At 31.6% G+C, this 23,877-nt stretch overlaps 1 protein-coding gene across 7 annotated transcripts in view; it reads left to right on the plus strand.

The window, feature by feature from the left end:
* The window catches only part of LOC115882876 (protein daughterless-like), a 65,265-nt gene that overhangs the window by 25,423 nt on the left and 15,965 nt on the right, over nt 1–23,877 (plus strand). For 6 of the 7 annotated variants that reach the window (XM_030901140.1, XM_030901138.1, XM_030901137.1 and 3 more), the window contains exon 4: nt 23,105–23,428. In XM_030901140.1, the coding sequence (XP_030757000.1) occupies nt 23,105–23,428 (324 nt within the window). Of the gene's footprint in view, nt 1–1,183; nt 1,542–23,104; nt 23,429–23,877 lie in introns of those variants that run through there. The other variant, XM_030901143.1, reaches the window with a different exon arrangement.

Raw genomic sequence — 23,877 nt, forward strand, 5'->3', positions numbered from 1 at the left:
AGTTCTTGAGTTCCGCCTTGAGTTGGTTACCACTTGGAAAGCAGAACGGTTCTGGTCCAGTTAGTGGAGTGTTAGCTCCTTTCCTAGCTAGATTATTTGCTTTTTCATTGCCTTCTATCCCTTGGTGAGCAGGCACCCAGAGTAGGAGGACTTTGTTTTCTTTGCCTAATTTATTCAGCTTCTCTATGCATTCTTTGACCAATTTCGAATTGATCGATACTGAGTTGATCGCTTTTAACGCTGCTTGACTATCAGACAAGATGGCTGTTTCTTGTTTCCGATAGTTGCTATCTAAGATAAGTTGTACGCATCTTTCGATAGCGTAGATTTCTGCCTGTAGGATACTAGGGTAAGTGCCCATTGGTTCGGAGTATTTAGCTCTCGGTCCAAACACTCCGATCCCTGTTCCCGTATTGGTTTTGGAAGCATCAGTATACCAAGTTATGGTATGGTCTTTTAACTGCTGGGCAAGCGTTTCGCTCTTCCAATCCTTTTTATTGCTCAATACTACATTGAGATGTTTCTCAAAGTTGTACGTTCTTGGCATATCGTCCACTGGGAGTTGCAGGAGTGGTATTTCGTTTTTGAGGGTGTTCCAAGCCCCTGATCTGACAATTCTCCCAGTACTAATTCCGTTAGTGACCATTCTAATCATTGTCGCATTGGCATATCTACCAATGACAATCTGCAGTGGTGTTAGATCTAGAATGACCTCCATTGGTGCTGTTGGACAGGTTCTCATGGCTCCTGTGATGCAAACGCATGCTAGTCTCTGGACTTTGCATAGGTTTAGCCTTGCCGTCCGTTGCTCTAGTTTTGTGTACCAGGCAACTGCTCCATAAGTAATCATGGGTCTTACTATCATGGTATACATCCAGCGCAAAATGTTAGGGGAGCAGCCCCATCTATTTCCGGCCAGTCTTCTGCATATCCTGAGAGCCTTTATGGCTTTGCTGGTAGTGTTCTTAATATGCCTGTTCCACAGGAATTAATACTATGCTCTTACGGCTTCGGTGAAGAATTTCGCTCGAGAATTCTGGCCTGTTGTTGGCATAGTGGTCTCGCTTCGGTCCACTAGAAAGAGCTATCGGGCAGAGGGGGGACAACCGCGTAACATTCATAGAGTTGTTGGGTTATTATTACATATTCATAGAGCTTATACGTCATCCAGTTGGCTCGGCAAACGGTTCTACTTGGATCAGTAGTACTTTCCGTTCATTTTTATAAGCCGCGCGTCGGTTACATAGACACAGACAAACTTATTTTACATAAGTGTAATAATTATTATTTAAATCATTTTTTCGGTTACATACGTGTTCGAGTTTTATCTTATCATTTTTGTGTGCGTGATTTGATCGATTTTGAAGATTTTTTCGAAAAAAAAAATAGTTTGGTGCCCGCAGTTATGTGACGATTTCACTGGTGTGATTTTTTCCGGATTTTTTGGATTGCGGTGCGAGAAAATGGATTTTCAAAGACACGGTTTGTCCGGGGGACAGTTCCCTTGGAAGTTCGGACAGTTCTTGAACGCGGACAGTGGAGTAAGTGACGTATATGTCAGGATTTATCTGTATCGAGTGTATCAATAGATTCTAATAAAAAATATCTATTACCGTTTCGGAGTTACGGGATGTTTTTCAAAAATATGCATTTTTAACAAATCGCTGTAACTTTTTTGCTATGGAAAATTTTGTATTTTTATGAAAACATTTCCAAAACACCTTTTTACGTAGAATTTAATGGTTTAAGTATAAGTTTTTTAAAATTAATAATTTAAGAATTATCAACAAAAAATTTGATTTTTTTATATGGGACATTTTTAATTTATTGAAAAGAATTTAAAATTACCTTTCCAAAAATATAACACACTTGATATTTTGCTCGATTCCTCTTCGAGATATAGAGTATATAAAAATTCGCCCGCTTTAAATAAGTAGGATTTGAACGGCACCGGCTGTAATGCAAAAAAATTCTAGCTGTGTGCATCAATTAAAACGAAAATAATATTTGCTATGAGAGATGCAGAATTTTATAACAATTTAAAATATATTTAACCAACATCAACACATTTAAACTATATCTAATAACAATAAAAATAAATAGCAAACCAAGACATGAACAGGCGTTTGACATATCGACCGTCTTCTGTTAGGGACAGACGGGGTAGTTTTTGAAAATTTCTCGCGGAATTCATTAACTCAATGGGGGTGAAAGATACCCTCTCATAACTGCTAAGTATTTCTAATTCTTGTCTAGATTATACGGAAGAATAAGGAACCTTTATTCTTCCGCAAATATATCCATTGGATTAGATCATTTATTTTAACCTCTATGATTAGATCCATGGGCACTAAGTCAGGCGGCCTCGACGGCCAACGGCTGGGATCTTGGTTAGCTATTCAATTATTCTTGAAATTAGCTGCAAAAATTTGCTAATAACTTCAGCGTTCAGAGGCGGAGCGTCGTCTTGCTGGAAAAATATGTTTTCGAGTTCCATTAAGGGCATATCATCAATAAGGGGTCCAAAGCCTACTAGTTAAAAGTGGCGAAGGGGATTATAACAAAATATCAAGTGTGTTATATTTTTGGAAAGGTAATTTTAAATTCTTTTCAGTTAATTAAAAATATAGAGGGTGTCCCAAATAAAAAATCAATTTTTCTGTTGATAACTCTTAAATTATTAATTTAAAAAAAATTATAAAAAAAGGGCGTTTCCATTTAAAAGCGTCGAATTTGACCCACCCTCTACATTTTCTGTTTCCTCAATAACCTGCAAAATTTGTGAAATACCACCCAAAATACAAACTTGATTTAAGAAGAGAAGAAATTTTGAACCTAACCAAAAATTCGTGTTTTCTGTTCTTGTTTACTTGTTTTGTTCATTATTTTATAGTAATTTACAGTAATTTTTGTTAAATTATACGAATATCCTCGTTGATTATTGGTTTGAAGTAAATATGACAATGTCCTCCAATGAAAATGCGAGTTACTTAACTCTAATAATTCTAGTTTTGAGCTAGCAAATGAGCTAGATATTTTATTCAGAATCTATCGATGAAAATATGCATGAAAAATGAGGACATTGGTACACAGGTACATTTTTAAGTTTATTATGTTGATTTTCTTAGCTTTAAATCAAATTTTTTTGACGTTTGTGCTGTCGCGTGATCCTTAGCACTTTTCATCAACCAAATTAGCACTTTTCATCAACCAAACCAAACCGAACCAAATAAAATATATTTTCTGAGATGTTTTGTTTATTTAGGGACGGTCATTGTAAAATATCCGAATATTATAAAAATATTTTAGCTCGGACGGAGATAGCTTTGAAGTGTGTTCATTAACTTTGGCTTGAGTCCAATGGAAACATTATTACAAATCTCTAAATTATTCACTCACTTTGTTCGTACTGTGAAAATAAAGTCACTGAAGATATCAGAAATTTTAGATTGAATTTATTAATAGACTAGTGTGTACCAGCGACTTCGTTCGCGTCGAATTAATCATTTGTAATGATGATAAAGCAAAGCAAGAATTTCCATTATTATGTCAGCATGAGAAAAAACAATATGGCGATATTATTATATAACTTGGTAATATTTGAGGGGTAGTTTCATTTCGTTGGAATTTGACTTTCGAAAAATCCGTTTGCCAAAAATAAGCTTTTTACGTCAAGCAGTTTAAGCAGAATCGTGGTTAAGAAATTACCCAACATTTTGGAACACTTTGTATGATTTAAAAAAAAAATCAAAATATGAAAAAAAAAACAAATAAATTATACTAGTCCAAGCGTTTTCCCGAAAGACTAACCGTTTTTTAAATAACAAATATTGTAATATTTGAGGGGCGTTTTCACCCTCTTGGAATTTGACATTCGAGAAACCCCTCCTTATCGAACCTCTACACCCCACAGTCAATCCGTTTGCCAAAAATCAGCTTTAAACGTCAAGCAGTTTAAGCACAATCGTGATTACTCAGCGGTCATATTTTATGAAACACCCTGTATAAATTTATAAAAAATCCTAAAATATGTAAAACAACGAAACAAAATATACGTGTTTAAGAGTTTTTCCTGAAAAACTCACCGGTTTTTAAATAAAAAATATTTTAATATTTGAGGGATAGTTTCACCCCCTTAGAACTCGAGTTTCGAAAAATCCCTTCTTATCGAACCTCTACACCCTAATGTCAATCTGTTTTCCAAAAATCAGCTTTTTACGTCAAGCGCCTTAAGCAGGATCGTGATTAATCAATGACCAGATTTTTCGAAACACCCTGTATACATTTTTAAAATATCTTAAAATATGTAAAAAAACAAAATAGAATATACGTGTTTTAGCGTTTTTTCGCAAACTTGACCGTTTTTTAAATAAAAAATATTGTAATATTTGAGGGGTGGTTTCACCCTCTTGGAACTGGAATTACGAAAAATCCTTTCTTCTCGAACCTCTACACCCTAGAATCAACCTGTATGCCGAAATTGAGTTTCTTACGTTGAGTGGTTTGAGCAGGATCGTGATTAATCAGTATGTCAGTCACTTAAGGATTTTATGTATTGGTATAGATTAATAACATATTATTTTACATTATTTTTTAACTATTACTGTGTTTTTTTTTTCTTTAAAAACTCAAACTGTGGAGAGAAGTATACCTATCTGGATTTTAACGTGTAAGACAGTCATGTAACAGCTTAACGAAAAGTATTAAAAAGAGATAAAAGTTGAGTTGATACATTTGTTCTATGCGGTGTTGCCGGATTTTGCATCAAAATTTCAAACGTTTACGAAAAGTGTTGCATCTAGGGTTGGAACTTTATTTCTCACCAATTAGTTACTTATTTTACAGCTGTAATAGATTATATTTAGCTGCGATATAATGTTATCTTTATTTCAGTAGTATACATGAAAGTTTTTAAAATACAGTTCAAACCAAATAAACTTTTAATCGCGTGATTAAGCTTGACCGGCACAGCGTTGCCCACTTTTGCATATTTTCTTTTAATCAAAATATTTTACGAAACAAAAATAAATTAGTTATAAATATATAAACAGTTATTATTTTTCCATAGTAACTGTTAAAATTGCCTTATATCTATTAAAAATAGAAACGTAAAAAACCGGCAACACTGTATGCGGCTTTTTATTTTATTAGTCTCTCTCTGTCAATCGGTCATTTATATTTATCTTTGTCGCGTGGATTAAAATACAGACCACGCAGATTAAGTGACCAGGATGGTATGTCTAGATTTAGTACTATCTTAAAAGTATATTTTTGAGAAAATCTTTGATATATTGATCAATTTCGGGACTTATTTCGGAACTTTATTGGTCAAGAAGGGCTATTTCTGCGGAATATATACGAATATATTGTTCTGACCTATCTTATGTCTCTATTTTCTGTCCGATCATCGTAATACAGCTCGGGAATTGGCCCTTTTTAGGTCCCTATGTCGATTGGAGCTCGTAGGGTTCGATTTATTGCCTCATAAGGTTTTTTTTCTGCTTGTGTTTCAGTTTATAATATTTTCTGACCCTGGGTATAGAAAATTAATTTTCTACGTGTATGTAGAAAAAAGCGTAGAAAATGTCGAATGTTAAGTTGAAAATGTATAAAATCCGAGTACGTGTTGAAAATTAATTTTCTTTAAATTCTATAAGTGTTAAAACTAATATATTAGTGTCTCTACTCTGTGACGGTACTAACTACTGAAGATAAGAGACAGTAATCGATCTGAAGACTATTAGATTATTTTTTCTATTTAATCTGAAGACCATAGAAAAAAGTCTGATTTTATAGTGCATGTTTTGAAAATTTGAAATTTTTTGGAAATGTTTTTAATTTTTAGTAAAAAAAATGTATCGTTAAAGAATCATTTTTTTTTTAATTTTCAATGCAAAATATTTCGGTTATTTTGGATTTATTTGAAAATATGAAAAAAAAGGTTTCAAACACATATTATTCAGCGTGTAGACCCTATGCGCGAACGTTTAGACATAATTAAACTTAAACAGAAATAAAATCCGTTTTTATTGCCCTATAAGTCTGTGTTTCAGTTACCCCAGTAAATTTTATTGCTGTTTGTCAGGTCATACGAACCCTTTTCAGCAGAGAGAACTCGAGTTACCACCTCTAAAACTCTTTAATACTCCTTTTTTTATATATTTAGTTAAAATAACTGACTAAAAAACAACTTCAAATACAGGATGTCTACTAGTAGGAGTCATATTGACATCAAAATCAAATTTCCCATGTGAAAAAACTCCCAGACACCAATTTTCATCTAAATATTGACGTCCCTTCCCGGACACAAACGGTACATTGTGAGACAGGAAATTGTAGAGAGAAACAAGCCCTATAACATAGGATACAACATTTTAATGAACAGTGCTTTCCATAAAATCAATAAAATGAAGAATATACGAAATAATATACATGTTCTGATTTCTTTCGAAAATTATTCGGAAAAAATCGAAATAAAAATGAAACTTCTACACCCTGTATCTCCGAAACTAAGCATTTTAAGACATACATTTGTACGAACTTTTTCACTTATTTTTATCTGCAGAATATGCTGCCGAAGTTTCCGGATTACAGTTCCGACCACCCTGTAGAATAAACCATAAATAATAAAAATAAAAGATTTGTAAGTGTAATGTAAAAAAAAGTAACAGTACTCAATAGACATCTGTCGTTTCCAATGGTCGATTCTGAGAAATGAAAACTACTAATCTCTTTCTCTATACCGAGTGATTTTGATTTATGCTGGCGTCAAATAAAGAAACGTTTACTAATCTCGACAACTCTTTATTTGTATTCGTGTATTAGCTAACGGTAAAGAAATCTTCGATTCTACGGCCTAAAATGGATTCGAAATTGTTGTACGAAGATATTTTCTATTGTTATACGGGCTTGAATTACAAAATCAATCATAGATTTAATGCAGAAGAAAAAATAACATCAGAAATGGCATTGTTTAAATTTTGGTACCTTTCATAATGATATTTCTATATTCTCAATACTCTCAACATAATACGATTAAACGTATTACTTATTTTTAATACCATTAAATTGACCGTAAACATCGTTTCTCTTGAAAATATTTATGATTTCTTCAACAAATTATATGTATTTATTGCTTCTTTCAACGTCTCAATAATTTATTTTATTGATTTCTGGTAATCAATCGGCTGTTAACAGTAACGTTTATAAAAGTAGGCTTCGGCATACTTATTTTACGTGTACCCGCGACTTCGTTCGCGTCGAATTAATCATTTGTAATGGCGATGATAAAGCAAAGCAAGAATTTCCATTAACATACAAACTGGACAATTTTCTCACATTTATGTCAGCATGAGACAAAACAATATGGCGATATTATTATATAACTTGGTAATATTTCAGGGGTAGTTTCATCTCGTTGGAATTTGACTTTCGAAAAATCCGTTTGCCAAAAATAAGCATTTTACGTCAAGCAGTTTAAACAGAATCGTGATTAAGAAATTACCCAACTTTCTGGTACACCCTGTAAGATTTTTTAAAAAATTTCAAAATAAGTAAAAAAAACTAAATAAATCGTCAATAAATAAACTTCAGTAAAACTTTAGTATTAAAAACTTTCATACCCTCGGAGAAAGGAAGCCTTAAAATTTATACTGCAATTTCACAAAATTGAAAATATTTCAAAAACGGTAAGGTTTAAGTGTAATAAACCTTAATCAAATTTACCTTTATTTTAATCATAGAAACTAAAAATGTAATAATATACAGGGTGTTCCATTTAAAAAAATACAACTTTGATATTTTTTATTTATTTGGGACACTCTGTAACTTGTAAAAATATTTTTAAATTGTAGCTCTAATAGTCCTTCAACGAACCCAAAACTTACAATTTGTAAAAATCTAATCGTTTAGCTACAATATTCCGTGTCGTATGTGGTGAACAACCCTCTATTAGTATAGATACTTATACCGTTATTCAGTGATTATTATAGCGATTTTCTTAGTCGCGTCTGGCACAGATCGTTACCCAGAGTTACCACAAGTTTATTTTTCATCGTGTGTCACAAGGAAATGCAATTCGTAATCATAAAATGTTTAAGACGATGTAATTAACAACAAATTAAGGTCTAACAGAAAACAAACAAGGCACTAATTAATTAAAAAAACGGAAAGGTCAATGACAATCATCTCATCTCTATCTCGCCAAATATAAAGTTAAAATTAGTGTAATGTGTGTATCGGAACAAAAAGCCTGAACAGCGTCAAACAGAAACACTCAATCTACGTTACTCATAACCCCAATAAGAAAAAAATTAATCTAAATTAATGATTAACAATTTTAATTAATGTTATCGCGAAAAGCAATAAATCGTAGCGGCTAGATAAGGTCACTTTTGAAGTATGTATAAAGCGTAGTAGATTTGATATAAGCCGCATATAATAAATGTACATAATTTAATATTACTGTATTTTAATTTAGTTACTTGAGACAAGCGAAATATTTGTACAATGAATAAATCTATAACTATTGCGTCCATATTTTCTTCAAATTTAACGAAGTAGTAAATATGTTTCCATTAAAAAAAACAGTGTGCGCACTATGTGCGCATTTTTGAAATTAAACTTCATCCTAACAGGTATAAAATTGAAGGATTTGAAGAATATATATTTTTTATGAATGCTTTTTATAAACTTCCAAAAAATTAGAGTTAATATAAAACCGTACACTATTCTAGCTTTATAATTTTACTAGCGTGTATCAGCGACTTCGTTCGCGTCGAATTAATCGTTTGTAATGGTGATGATAAAGCAAAACAAGAATTTCCATTAACATACAAACTGGATAAAATTTTCTCACATTTATGTCAGCATGAGACAAAACAATATGGCGATATTATTATATAACTTGGTAATATTTGAGGGGTAGTTTCATCTCGTTGGAATTTGATTTTCGAAAAATCCGTTTGCCAAAAATAAGCTTTTTACGTCAAGCAGTTTAAGCAGAATCGTGGTTAAGAAATTACCCAACTTTTTGAAATACCCTGTATGATTTTTTTAAAAATTTCAAAATATTTAAAAAAACCAAATAAATTATGCTTGTCCAAGCGTTTTCCCAAAAAACTAACCGTTTTTTAAATAATATTTGAGGGGCGTTTTCACCCTCTTGGAATTTGAGATTCGAGAAACCCCTCCTTATTGAACCTCTACACCCTAAAGCCAATCTGTTTTCCAAAAATCAGCTTTTTATGTCAAGCGCTTTAAGCAGGATCGTGATTAATCAATGACCAGATTTTCCGAAACACCCTGTATACATTTTTAAAAAATCTTAAAATATGTAAAAAGACAAAATAAAATATACGTGCTTAAGCGTTTTTTGGGAAACTTAACCGTTTTTAAAAAATACGTGCATACAACTTGTTGCATACAATATACGTGCACACAACAATATACGTGCATACAACTGCTATTGACAAGTTTTTTAGAGTTTTTACTAAATGTTATGTAACAGTAAATATAAAAAAAAGTACCTTAGGATTGATAGGATCCCACAGATATGAAAATTATACACCAGAACAATATCATAACCGTATTAGAATTTGCTACAGAGATATGTTATTAAATAATAATAAGAAGAAAGTAAATAAATATTGATCAATTATTAAAGACAACTAAAACTGTCAATCAATAAAACTACTACTGTATTTTTATTTTTCTACTTGCTATATTAAAATTCCTTAGTATTTTTAGTGTATCCCTAGTATACGGCCAGCGTTCTGACTGATAAAATAGCACTTCCGCTGCACCCGGTAAACGTACAAATTTTTTGTCATCTCGAAGGGTCACGGGCCGCCTTTGAAGTCAAAATAACAATAGAATTCCTTAGAGTGAGCCAACTGTATATATTTATATTCTTTAAACTGTGGTAATAGACTATTAATACTCCACATATTATTCGCCATTTCCTACGCATTTTTCTACGTACACGTAGATAATAAATCATTTTCTACGTGTCGTTACCCAACCCTGGACTTAACTAAATATTTTTCTTTCAAAAAAATTGATTATACTGAATATTTTTAATTCTTGTGGCTCTCTGCGTGAGTTCGTCCTTATAGCTTATGACAGAAGTTAAAAATAGACCAGAGATCGGGTCTCGCGTAGTCGTCTCCATTATTTTTCGAGAACCATTTAGACGTCCACGTTGTCGTGATCCTGGATTGGACCACCGTCGTCACCAATCTTGTAGTCGCTGCCACCAAATGTTGTAGTTCTCTATTTGACTCGTATCACCACTTGTTGGGAATGTTATTCTTTATTTTTTTATAATTAAATTCTTACTAAGTTGTTATTACTTTTTATTTTTAAACTTTTAATACAAAATATAAATTTAGCAGTATTACGTCTATGAAAAATTTTTATGAATGTTCCCGGTCCCTTCTGTGACCGTGCTTTTATGAGAATGCCCTCTCCGAAAATCCACGGGCGTACCTACTATTTCTTAATAATATTTTCAGGTAGGTTTGCAAAGGGACAAACATGACCATTTCTTAAGTAAATAGAAACCAGACATCGCGTCTGAAAGTAAACGAATTACAAAGGAAAACTAAAAATGATGCAACTATTTATGACTATTTCTTCCAAATTTCATCTTAAGGTAATGGTTCTGTTTATTTGCATCACCCATCTTTCTGAGAAGAATAATAATGTTGATGGTATTTTTCGTACCTTAAATTCTTTAGGCATAGCCGTAGAATAAGGGTAAAAATAATATTTTATACAATTTGTCGAATATACATATACATATAACCATATTAAATGTATGTTCACAACACCTCCCTTAATGAGAGATTTCATGAGGTGAAAGTGATATGAAATCTCAAAACAAATGTTTATATAATTAATTAGTATAACTCAGATGGAAATGAATAAAAGTACATATATAAAAGTATTATACAAGTCTTAACTACTAATTATAACTAACTTACATTCTAACTTAACTAACATTTTTTTTATAACTATTGCAGATTTAAAATGTATCAAATGCGGAAATTATTTTTCTTTTAATGGTCGCCTTGATGGTACATACCCAATGGGTCTGCGCGAGGGCGCCTGTAAATTAACATTCTCTTCTTCGGAGTTTTCATAGTTACCTACATTTTCAGAGTTTTGGCTAATATTACGATTATAATGAGCAACATATCTATCACTATTTCTAGAAGATGGTTCCACAGACTGATTAACTCTAATGCATAAGTTTGGAATAATTCCGCAACAGGCTGTCTTGTTAGTACATTTTGTATACAATTTATAAATAATAAAAATAATAGCAAGAAGAGCTAAGATATAGGCAATTACAGATGCTGGAAATGTATAATTGTTTACAAGTTTCCTTTTTAGAATTTCATCACCTAACTTTTCAATATCTTCTAGCTTATGGCTCGCTACATTAAGTTCGGGGATGTGCTTTGTTAATTTCCTATAATGTTCGTTGAGAAATATTTCACTAATGTTTATTTTTTCTTCCTTTATCCTTTCGCAACAATTATCACTAATGTCGAATGGTGGAATAAAATCACTTGAAATATTGGACTGGACTGTATTTCCATGAGGGATTAGCATTGATGATGCGCTATAAGCTTTACATTGTTTACCTATAGTGACACTACCGCAATTTTTTAGTATTACATCTACGTGATTTTTTTATTATTACATGATATCGTAAGAGTTTCTGGATGAGGAACTGCAAATAACCAAGTGTTACTGGTTTGTAGTTGAATAAAAATTGCTCTATCTGACTGAATTATACGTTTGTCACCAATGTCGAATATTCTGGTATAACTGTTTTTATCGTAATTATTTTTTGATATGTTTTTACATTTTAATAAGTTTTCTTTAGCTAATTGATTAGAATGTTGCATTTTTTGTTTAAGATTGTTTATGAAATCATCATAAGTATAATTGACTTTAGGTGGTTGTTTAACTGATGTTGGTAATGTAGGAATATGTCCGAATAAAAGTTCAAATGGAGAAAATTGTGTAGCAGTGTGAGGTGTAGTATTATATGTAAATGTTGCATAGGGAATCCAATTATCCCAGTCTGTTTGAGATGTCTTAATGAAGTGTCTTAAATATTCTTCTAGAACTTTATGAGAGCGTTCTAGTGCTCCGTTTGACTCTGGGTGATAACTTGTTGTTTGGATCTTTTTTATCTTTAAAAACTTGCAAGTACTTTTAAAAATATCACTTAAAAAATTTGACCCCTGATCTGTGACTAGCATGTCAGGTATTCCGTAAATGCATATAATATTCGTTACAAAATGATGCGCTACAGTTACAGCTTCTTGATTTCTCATAGGTATATTAATTATATATTTTGTTAAATCATCCTGAAAGGTTAATATGTATTTGTGACCATTTTCGGTTTCTGGTAGTGGTCCAACTATATCTAAAAAACATTTTTCGAACGGTTTTGATGCCGTGGTCGTAATTACCATAGGCATTTTTGTTTTTCGAGACTGTTTATTTTTTTGACAAAGTTCACATTTTTTTATAAACTCTTTTATGTCTTTTTTCATACCTTTCCATGTATATAATTGAGATAATTTTTTATATGTGCGGGATGACCCTTGATGACCTCCTAATGGACAATTGTGATTTTCATTTAATAATACAACTTTTTCAGCATCTGAGGGGTTGATAAGACTGTTGTTAAATATTGTAATTTCTGAATAGAGGTCTTTAAAAATATATCTTATCATAGGAAGAACGATTTCCCATTTGACTAATGAGTTGTAATGATATTTTATAAATGATAGTTCGGTTTTTTCGTTGGATATAATATTTCGTAAAGTTAGTAAGCAAGACCAAATATTTTCATAATTAATATCACTGAATGTATTTTCGTTGTCTGTTAATAGAAATATATTACAATTATTTTGTTGATACTGAAAAACTGACGGCATGTCTAAAGGATTTGTGTTATCGTAATGTTCTAAAAATGTATTAATTTGTTTATTTTTTTCTAGAATTTTAAAGTCGTTTTTGTTGAATAATTTTGGCAAAAATAAAACTATAGGTATAAGTTGTGGTGTTTCAAACAGATTTGTGTTTTTTTCTTTGACTTTGGAATTAATAATTATATGGCTTTCGAGATGTGTTTTAAAATTATCATAATTGGTAATAATAGAATTGACATTTGTTGTGCTAACTATTCTACTCAATGCATCAGCATTTGTATTAATCTTTCCAGCTTTATAAATTATTTCATAGTCATATTCTTCAAGTTTTATTCTAAAACGCGTCAAACGAGAACCAGGGTCTTTGATATTAAATATATAGAGTAGGGGTTTGTGATCTGTAACAATTTTAAATCTTGTGCCAAAAATATATGGACGGAAATGTTTTACTGCCCAGACGATTGCAGTTAGCTCTTTTTCTGAAGTTGAATAATTTTGTTCTGCTTTATTTAGAGTTCTACTAGCAAACGCTATTGGACGATCATGATTAACCTTACCCTGCGATAAAATTGCTCCTACTGCGAAATTACTCGCATCTGTTGTTATAATAAATTCTTTGGTAAAATCTGGGTATTGGAGAACAGGTGGAAAAGTTATACTATCTTTAAGAATTTGGAAAGAATTTTCGCATTTTATACCCCAATTAAAAACAGAATCTTTTTTTAATAATTCGGTTAAAGGTTTAGCAATTTTAGCGAAATTTTTGATAAATTTCCTATAATATCCTACAAGCCCTAAAAAAGATTTTATATCTTTAGGATTTTTAGGTTGCGGAAAGTTTGTTACACATTGAATTTTTGATGGATCTGGTTTAATGCCGTTTTCTGTAATAATGTGACCTAAGTATAAACATTCTTTTCGTAAAAACTGACACTTCGAAGGTTGAAGTTTTAAATTATGTTGTCTAAATCTTTGAAAAACTTCAATTAATCTATCGTTATGTTCATTTAAGTTGTTTGCATAAATTACTATATCATCTAAATAAATAAAGCATTTCATACCATTAAGACCGCTTAAAACTGTGTTCATGAGTCTTTGAAATGTGGCGGGAGCTCCTTTTAAACCGAAAGGCATTCTGTTATAAACGTAATGTCCTGTATTAGTGCTAAAAGCGGTTTTATTTTTATCTTTTTCGTCCATTTCTACCTGATGAAATCCACTAGTAAGATCTAAGGTAGTAAAATAATGAGATTTTCCTAACTGGTCTAAAATTTCTGCTATATTAGGTAGAGGATATGCGTTTCCAATGGTAATTTCATTTAACTTTCGAAAATCAACGCATACTCTAAATTTAGGTGATAATGGGTCGCTTTTCTTAGGAACAACTAGTAAAGGACTATTCCAAGGACTGTCCGAAGCGGAAATTACCCCGTCTTTTAACATTTGCTCAGTTTGTTCATTAATTATTTCTTTATGTTTGAAAGGCAATCTATAAGGTTTTACGTTAATAGGACCTTTATTACTTTCTGTCGGTATAGTGTGTTTTATTGTGTTGGTGCTTGTTAGTTTATCGCCTTCTAAGTAAAAAATATCGTTAAAATCTCTACAAATATCTAATACTGAATTAGTTTCTTCTTCATTTAATTGGTCTAGATTAATTTCTTTTCTTATTTTAGCAAAACGATCGATAATGTCATAATTATATGTTTCTATAAATTCGTACTCATTAAAAGAAATAGGTTCGACATTCACTCTAGGTGTATGGATAGTTTGAGCTTCATTAGAAATATTTAATATGCTAACTAAACATTTATAGTTCTGGACTTTTGTTAGGCTTGACCCTAGATATAAATGTTCGGATAATTGTTTTGAAACTACTATGCCTTCGGACGAAGATAAATTAGCTAGAGCAGGTACAATAATTTGACATCTCGCGGGAATTATTGTAGTTGCTTCTGACGGCAAAATTTTAAAAAAATTGTCTTCAAAATTAATGACTCCGTCTTCGTAATTTATTTTGGCTTTATACTTTTGCAAAAAATCGCGTCCTAATAGTCCATCACTTTTAATCGGTATACTATCTGGCACAATGTGAAAAGGATGAGTTATTGCTTTGTTATTGTTTAATTTAATTGGGATGTTACAAACACCTTTAGTAAATACAGGTTCTTTACTTATACCTTTTAATTCTATAATGCAAGTTTTATTTAATTTTAGATTATTTTGTAATAAGATACATTCTTTCAATAAAGATATATCTGCCCCTGTATCTAATAAAAGATGTAATTCTTTATCTTTTATATCTAAAGAAGGGATTTTAATTATCTCTAATTGTTGGTAACTATCGGAAAATAATACTGATTTATGCGGTATGTCAATTAAGTTTTGCTCAATTTTAATTTTATTTTTATGCTCAGGTAGTGTGTAATTCATAGAACAGCTATTATCTAATTTTAAGAAGCGCTTAATCGGCTGCTCGCGACCAAGGCTTCGCTCTCGTTTCCCGAAAAATTTTGAGATGTGCTCGGTTCTGAAAAATAATTATCTGCTGAATTGATTAACGACTGAGAATTTATAGTTTGAATTTGTTGTGGTGATCTATTATTTGAACTATTAAAATTGGTAGTACTGGATTCATTATTGTAATTAGAAAAATTTTGAGATTGTTGAGGTATCGAAACATTTTGCTGCCGTTGAGGAACTTGTGAGTTATTAAAATTTCTTGGATTCTGAGAATATCTATTATTGTAATTTGAACGAGGATTATTACTGTTATAATTGTTACCATAATTACGATTATAATTACGCACGTCGTTGTTCTGATTAAAATTTTGATTGTTGTAGTTTCGATTAGTGAAACGTCCTTGATTATATTGTACTGTATTTACGTCTTGTCTATTTGAAAAATTATTATTGCTATTAAAATTTTGCGGTGGGCGTGTCTGATTATTGCTAGGTACATTTCTATTATATGAGTTACTATTTTGTTCGTATTGCCTAAGCTGTCTACACTGTGATGTTAAATGATTATTTTTAAAACAAAATAAACAGGAATTATTAGAAGAATGATTATTTAATTGTCTATTTCCACGCTCTACAAAACCTATATTTTTAAAATGCGAGTTTTTAAACCTGTCATTATTCTCAAGTTCCATTTCAATTGCTAATGATAAAGCTTTATCTAAATATGTAGTATTTTCGGCAATAATACGCATTTGAATTTTTTCATCGTTGAGTCCTTTTCTAAAAGTATTGACTAAAATGGAGTTTAAATTTTCTATTAAAACAGTAGCTTCGTTATTTGCATAATTTAAGTGACACGTTTCTTTATATTTATTAAAGAGAATTTGTAATCTATCGCCATATTCTTTTACAGTTTCCCTAAAATGTTGCTTTATATTCATTATTTGTGTTAGAAAATGCGATGGTGGTGTTTTATCAGTAAAGTGCTCTAATAAGAAATCTTTTAGTTCTTCCCAATTTTGAAACTGTTTATATTGTGTTACCTCTTGTGCCTTCCCTTTTAATTTAGTACCAAAAATTAAATCTACTAGTAATTCTTTTTGATCCACTTTGACAATTTTTAATATTGAATCACAATTTTTTAAGAAAAATTGGGTGAATTTGCGTCACCCTGACCATCAAATGAATTTATTAAATTCAGAACATCAGTTGCGTCTTTACCTCCTGCCATTATTATATTTTATTAATGATTTATTACTTTAGTTTAAGAATTATTATTTATTTTTATAGATGTATTTTTAGTTTGAAGAGAGAAAAAAAATATTTACGAATTTTAAGCAATATTTTTTTTTTTTTTTTTTTTATTTGCAGCCCAGAATTATTATTGTCTTAACTTAAATCTAACTAACTAAAATCAGAAGAAAAACAGTAGCGTCACAATACAGCAAACAAATGAAAGACTTACCCCGTCATCATCTGGTGAAAACAAAAGCTTCCCTGGAGACTTGCTGCTGCGTCTGGCGCTCCTTCAGTGTCCCCAATGTCTACGTCTCGTGTCGGGCTTCTTGCTGCTTCTTGGTGCACCTTCAAGAACTGCCCGTTGCCTCTATCTTCTTCCAAAACTGGTAGGTTTTCTGCTGCGTCTGGCGCACCTTCAGGAAACCTTGGTAGTTTTACCGCTGCCACCAATGTCGTGATCCTGGATTGGACCACCGTCGTCACCAATCTTGTAGTCGCTGCCACCAAATGTTGTAGTTCTCTATTTGACTCGTATCACCACTTGTTGGGAATGTTATTCTTTATTTTTTTTATAATTAAATTCTTACTAAGTTGTTATTACTTTTTATTTTTAAACTTTTAATACAAAATATAAATTTAGCAGTATTACGTCTATGAAAAATTTTATGAATGTTCCCGGTCCCTTCTGTGACCGTGCTTTTATGAGAATGCCCTCTCCGAAAATCCACGGGCGTACCTACTATTTCTTAATAATATTTTCAGGTAGGTTTGCAAAGGGACAAACATGACCATTTCTTAAGTAAATAGAAACCAGACATCGCGTCTGAAAGTAAACGAATTACAAAGGAAAACTAAAATGATGCAACTATTTATGACTATTTCTTCCAAATTTCATCTTAAGGTAATGGTTCTGTTTATTTGCATCACCCATCTTTCTGAGAAGAATAATAATGTTGATGGTATTTTTCGTACCTTAAATTCTTTAGGCATAGCCGTAGAATAAGGGTAAAAATAATATTTTATACAATTTGTCGAATATACATATACATATAACCATATTAAATGTATGTTCACAACAACGTAATAAAACACTTTTAACGATTAAAAAAGGAATATTTATAATTTTATATAAATTTTACTATTTATAGACGAATAAAAAAAAGTTTATTGCTTTACGCGAGGGCAGGATAGAGTCATCAAAATCATCAATATTTTTGGAATGGGAAATAAGTCTCTGATTTTATTAACATAAATATATATTTTATGATGTCTTCTAGAAAAAAAAGAGATTATATTGATATATTTTATTAATTTTTTAATTTATTTAAACCACAGCAGATTGCAACAAAACCTAAAGAAAAAAGCCAGTGAAAATATCGACACAAATACCGAATACGAAAGTATCGACACTCTGGAAAATCGATACTTCCACCCATTCCTAGTCAAGATTAATTAGAACAGTAAAGTTTAAAAGGATAACAAACAGTAAAAAGCAATTGCTTAAAAACCAGTGAAAATATCGATACAAAAAGTATCGATACACTCTGGAAAATCGATACTTCTACCCTATAATAAACAGTAAAAAACAATTATTGCTTAAAAACCAGTGAAAATGCCTATACATAATATAAGATCTTAATTAATAAACTGCAGCACTATGGGTTCAGGGGATCATCTCTCGAATGGTTTGTCGTATCTGAGCAACAGAAGTCAACTTGTGAGGGTGGATACCACGTTGTCTTCTAGCAAGCGAATAGAATGTGGAGTACCACAAGGCTCAGTACTAGGCCCTATTTTGTTTCTTCTTTTTATTAACGACATTGCTAACATAAACATCAGTGGCAAAATATGTCTTTTTGCGGACGACACTAGCTTCACTTGGAGCAACAAGGACCTAACGCACTTCATAGGATTATATCAAATGATTTAATCACCATTAAATCTTGGTGCGATTCGAACCTCCTGAGTCTCAACATTTCTAAAACTAAAGCTTTGTCGTATAAAAACTCGCTGCAGACTTTTGTACTTAACAACACCACCATTGACGTCGTCAAATCTGTAAAGTTCTTGGGGCTTGTTGTGGACAATTCTCTGAAATGGGACATACATATCGAAGCTTTGTCGAAAAAATTGAGCTCTGCCTGTTTTGCATTAAGGTCTGTTTCTAAGGAGCTTAACTTGTTAGTGGCTAGAACTGTTTATTATGCACTTTTTGAGTCGCACCTCAGGTATGCCCTTCCATTCTGGGGTACGTATTGTGCGACTCAATTTGACCGCATTTTCAGGCTCCAGAAGAGAGCTGTTCGATATTCACTGGGACTAAACAGCAGAACTCATTGCCGGGACTTTTTAAAAAATTAAAATATCGACTCTTCCTTCCTTATTTATATTTGAATCCGTTTGCCTAATACGTAAACATGTATCAGCTTCTCAAGAAAGGCCATCTCACACTTATCCACTCAGGAACGCGGAGCAAGATCTTTATCTACCTACCCCACGCTCAGAGTTAGTTAAAAGTTCAATATTATACAACTCGAAAAAAATGCACAATCACCTGCCATTTGAAATCAAATCCATAACATCATTTTTTTCATTTCGCAAAGCATTGAACTCTTATTTACTAGACAAGGCTTTCTACGCCGTAAATGAATTATATTTTGAAAATCAAATTTGATCTTGTAAACACTGGTCTAATGTTTGCTATTGCTATATTTACTAATGACATCGAAATAATTTATTTAGAGGTCATTGATATTTTACTATAAACTAGCTAAATATTTTTGAATATTATTTTTATTTTTTTGTTCTTTGACATTATAAACATTTATAAATGTTTATTTTAACAATAAGACTGACAATATTATTTGTATAATGTTTTGTATTATCTTTTGTTTGTTTGTTTGTGTATCTTGTTTTTTTTTACTTTGTTTGTTAGTTTACCTTTGTCTACAAATTGAAAATTTTTTTGACAATAAAGGCATTTATTTATTTATTTAATACTTAAAACGAAAGTATCGATACTCTTGAAATTCGATACTTCCGCCCATCCCTAGTATTCGATTAATTTATAACAACGGTTTAAAAATATAGAAAATGGCTAAAAACGGAAGGGAAACGAACAGAAACAGATAAGAAACGGTAACAATAATCACAGAACCCCCTAGATTGCTTCTATATACTCCGATTCCGTATATAATTAACCAGGAGAAAGAAAATCCTTCTGCGCGAGACTGAAAAGCAATAAACGCCGAGTTTATTGCCTTTCCTGCCTAACTAACTAACGCATTAATATATCGATATAAATTCTATAAATATCGGCACAGCAAGAACCCCGTGTTTCCTATTTCAATATAATGAAACATAAAATATTCACCCGAGCCAATTTTTTTCTTTGTTCTATTTGTTTTTTTTTTCTTAAATCCCTTACAGGCACACATATTTTTTACTAACATCTTTTTCTGCCATTTACTAGTATTTGAAGATGTATTCATTCACCTAAAGAGATTCCCTTCTAATCTCCTACGAGCTGATATAATATGACGAGCAATCTATTAAATTACTGTGAGATTATACAGAAAAGTCCACAGACTTCGAGACATAGGAAAATCAAGTCCATTTAGCGTGTGTCCAAATTTTGACAAGTTTTCAAAAATGACAGTTTTGTTTAGACTGACGTTTAATTTCACCTGACTTCTCGGTGAATGATTTCTTTTTATGGGGGTACATAAAATCTAAAATTTACGGCCATGAAGAAATTCAAAACTTGGAGCAGTTAAGGCAGAAAATGTTTAATGCCTTTGACACTGTCACCCCTGATATGTTATCCAATGTGAGGAGGGATTTTATGATCGTTTGGTTTAATGCAAGAGGGAGGCACTTTTGAACAATTTTTATTTTTTTTAAATTTCATTATCCTGTTTTTTTACCGTTTACCCATTACCTACCTTGACGAACATGGGAAAACGAAGGTCCTTTTCAGGACCACAAATATTTTTATTGAGAAAATTGGTAACTTTTTTTTGGATTAAAAAACAAAAGTTGTTAATATAATACCAATTTAAAAGTGTTTTAGTAGTTTTAATACACACTATGATATAACATTTATTATTATTATAATGTACATTACTAATACTATTGTTTATTCGAAATGGCATTAAGGCCCAATTGCAACAATGATTTAAATTTTTCTTAAAGATAAGTAGAGCTTAGAATGAGCTGTATTTATATTTACTTTAATATTCACCTTAAATGAGGGAATTTGACTGATACAATTTTTGAATTTGAATTGTTTTTAATGATACTAACAATTTTAGTTCAATTTTTAATAAAATTTATTTAATATTAATAGAAATCCAAGAGATTTGAAACCTCTTTTAGCGATTGATATAACATTCTCAAATGAATTACAGGTGCCCTTATTTTCTATGAAAATCACACAGCTTTTTTCATAGTCGCTGCAGTTGCTATAGCTATAAAAAACTAATTTTTTAAGGTGTGAAAATTGCGACGCACGCTAAATGGACTTGATTTTTCGTATGTCTCGAAGTCTGTGGACCTTTTTGTATGCCTCGATAACATATTGGTGCAGATTATTTTCACCCAAACTATACATTGATGCGGATTGTCTATGAACTCTTTCTGAAGGTCACAGAAACCTGAACGCGTAATTCGGTGTTCTTTCGCATCTGTTATAGGTAATTTTTGTGGTATGGTCGGCTAAAAATTATATAATAATTTTGTCACAGCTTTTGGTTATTTTATGATTTTAGCTAGCTTAAATTTAAAAAAAAGGCAGAAAATTTAGCTTAAAATCGGTCATATTTTCTTTACTTTCCAATAATATTCCCAGGATACTGCAGAATCGGCATTATACAGATTCCTCACGTATCGGTAATAAATACAGGGGGGTATTAGGTACTCGGGGCCCGCCGGCAAAGAAAATACATTATTCAATATTGGAAAAGCCATAAAGACTCCACTTGGAGATTTTTTCTTCGTTTTTTTTCCCCGGCGCAAAAATATCTCCACTAATTTGACGTCTTTTACAGCCTACAATATTTTTTTTTTCTTTATACAATATGTCTACCAAAGTTTTGCATATTTTTTTAATATACAGCGTGTTACAGAAATCTGCCTAAGACTTAACCCGATCTTGTCGTGTTAGCCACATCTAAAATTTCAAATACACGTACTTTGATTAAGGCTTGATTTGAGGTTTGCAGAGCTTCAGCATTTGCGATAAAATAGCGAACAATTTGTTACAAAACCATATAAATTATATATCACTGTAATCACGAAACTTCAATCTATTTTCGTATTTTAACGGAATTTTAAATTATGTCTTTATTTTCGAGAAAATTTAGTCCAAACATAAGGAAAATTTTGTTGATGTTTGATCATCAAAATCTTAAAATTAAAGAAGTTTTCTAAAAATGTGCTACAATACGGATATAGTATAATCGTTTATCTTTAATTTCCTTCTTCATTTGTGTAAAAATACCTAGCCAGTTTTACATAAAACGTTAAATGCCGACATCCTGTATATATCGATTTTTGGATTAGTACCATATGGTTTAATCTGAATATCCGACATCATATTGATCAATATTATTCACTAATTACTTTTTTTTTGTTATGGTCCGTTTCCTGTTCATAACTGTGAGAAAAGAAATCAAACGCTCCTAAATCTGGTGTGTTTTCAGGCCAAATCAGTTCCAAATAGCAAAACAACAACCGTTTAAATAGATATTTTGACAGTGAGCAATGAGAGCAGATAAGTATCTCTTTCTACATCAATTAGTGTCAGAAATTATTGGTAAATAAAGTATACTTTTTTTAAGGTGAATTTTATAACTATTAAACTGTTTTTATTGGTCTTTATATTCTTAAAATAGTCAGTATACATATTTATACATCTATAGATTGTCTTCATGAATAGTTTTAGAATATAAACATCCATTAGTCTCTTCATATTTTTCTTGGACATTAGCCAACTGTTAAGGATCGTTAAATAGAAAAAAAATTAATGTGTATTTTTATTATTTTACATCTATTAAACTTTGTAATCGAAAATATAAAAAAAATATGCTTTTAAAAAATCTAGCGCAGGAGAAAGATCATTTATTATTTTTATTATTACTATTGACTCTAAAGCTTCGTCTACACCTAACGTTTTCCCTTACGTTTAGTCTGTCAGTTAAAACGCAAGACCGCCTAGAGAAATGCACTGTTTTTGATTCATATCAGTGTAATACATATACAGGGTGGTCCGAACTGTATTCCGGAAACTTCGGCAGCATATTCTCCATATAAAAATAAGTAAAAAAGTTCCTAAAAATGTATGTCCTAAAATGCTTAATTTCGGAGATACAGGGTGTAGAAGTTTCATTTTTATTTCGATTTTTTCCAAATAATAAATATAATATATTTCTTTTTCTCTGTTTCAGTACGGCTCAGATGAGTTCACAGACTCCCCCCGTTACACCTCCCCAGGCGCCGCCACTGGTTCGGCGTACTACCTCGGACCCGATGGTACCCCCAACGCTGTTGCAGGCGACTGGCCATCCGCATATGGCGCCACCTACCAGGCCTACGAAGCGTACGGCCTCATCGCGGAGCAGGAGCCCCAAGGAGGCCAAGGCCTACCTCCCATGTCCTCCCTAAGGCCTAACGGCGCCCCTGCCACAACTATAGCGGGTCCAGGGGGTGGAGGAGGTTTTGGAGCTCCCAATGGACATGCGGACGCTGTGGTGGCCAAAGGTTTGGGATCGGTGAGTAGATATTTTTTTCGATTTTAGTTTTTTTTCTAGCCTGACATTTTTTTGTCATTTTCATCTTTGTTTTGACATTTTTTGTCACTTACAATTTTGTTTTGACATTTTTTTGTCATTTTCAATTTTGTGTTGACATTTTTAATATTGTTTTGACATTTTTTTTGTCATTTTCAATTTTATTTTGACATTTTTAACTTTGTTTTGACATTTTTAGACATTTTCAATTATGTTTTGATATTCTTTTTGTAATTTTTAATTTTGTTTTGACATTTTTTGTCATTTTCAATTTTGGTTTGACATTTTTTTTGTAATTTTCAATCTTTTGACATTTTTTGTCATTTTCAATTTTATTTTAACTTTTTTTATCATTTTCAATTTTGTTTTGACATTTTTTGACATTTTCAATTTTGTTTTGACATTTTTTGTCATTTTCAACTTTTTTTGAT

The sequence above is a fragment of the Sitophilus oryzae genome, unplaced genomic scaffold (genome assembly GCF_002938485.1).
Source record: "Sitophilus oryzae breed Bouriz unplaced genomic scaffold, Soryzae_2.0 scaffold_179_pilon_pilon, whole genome shotgun sequence".
Lineage (NCBI taxonomy): Eukaryota > Metazoa > Arthropoda > Insecta > Coleoptera > Curculionidae > Sitophilus > Sitophilus oryzae.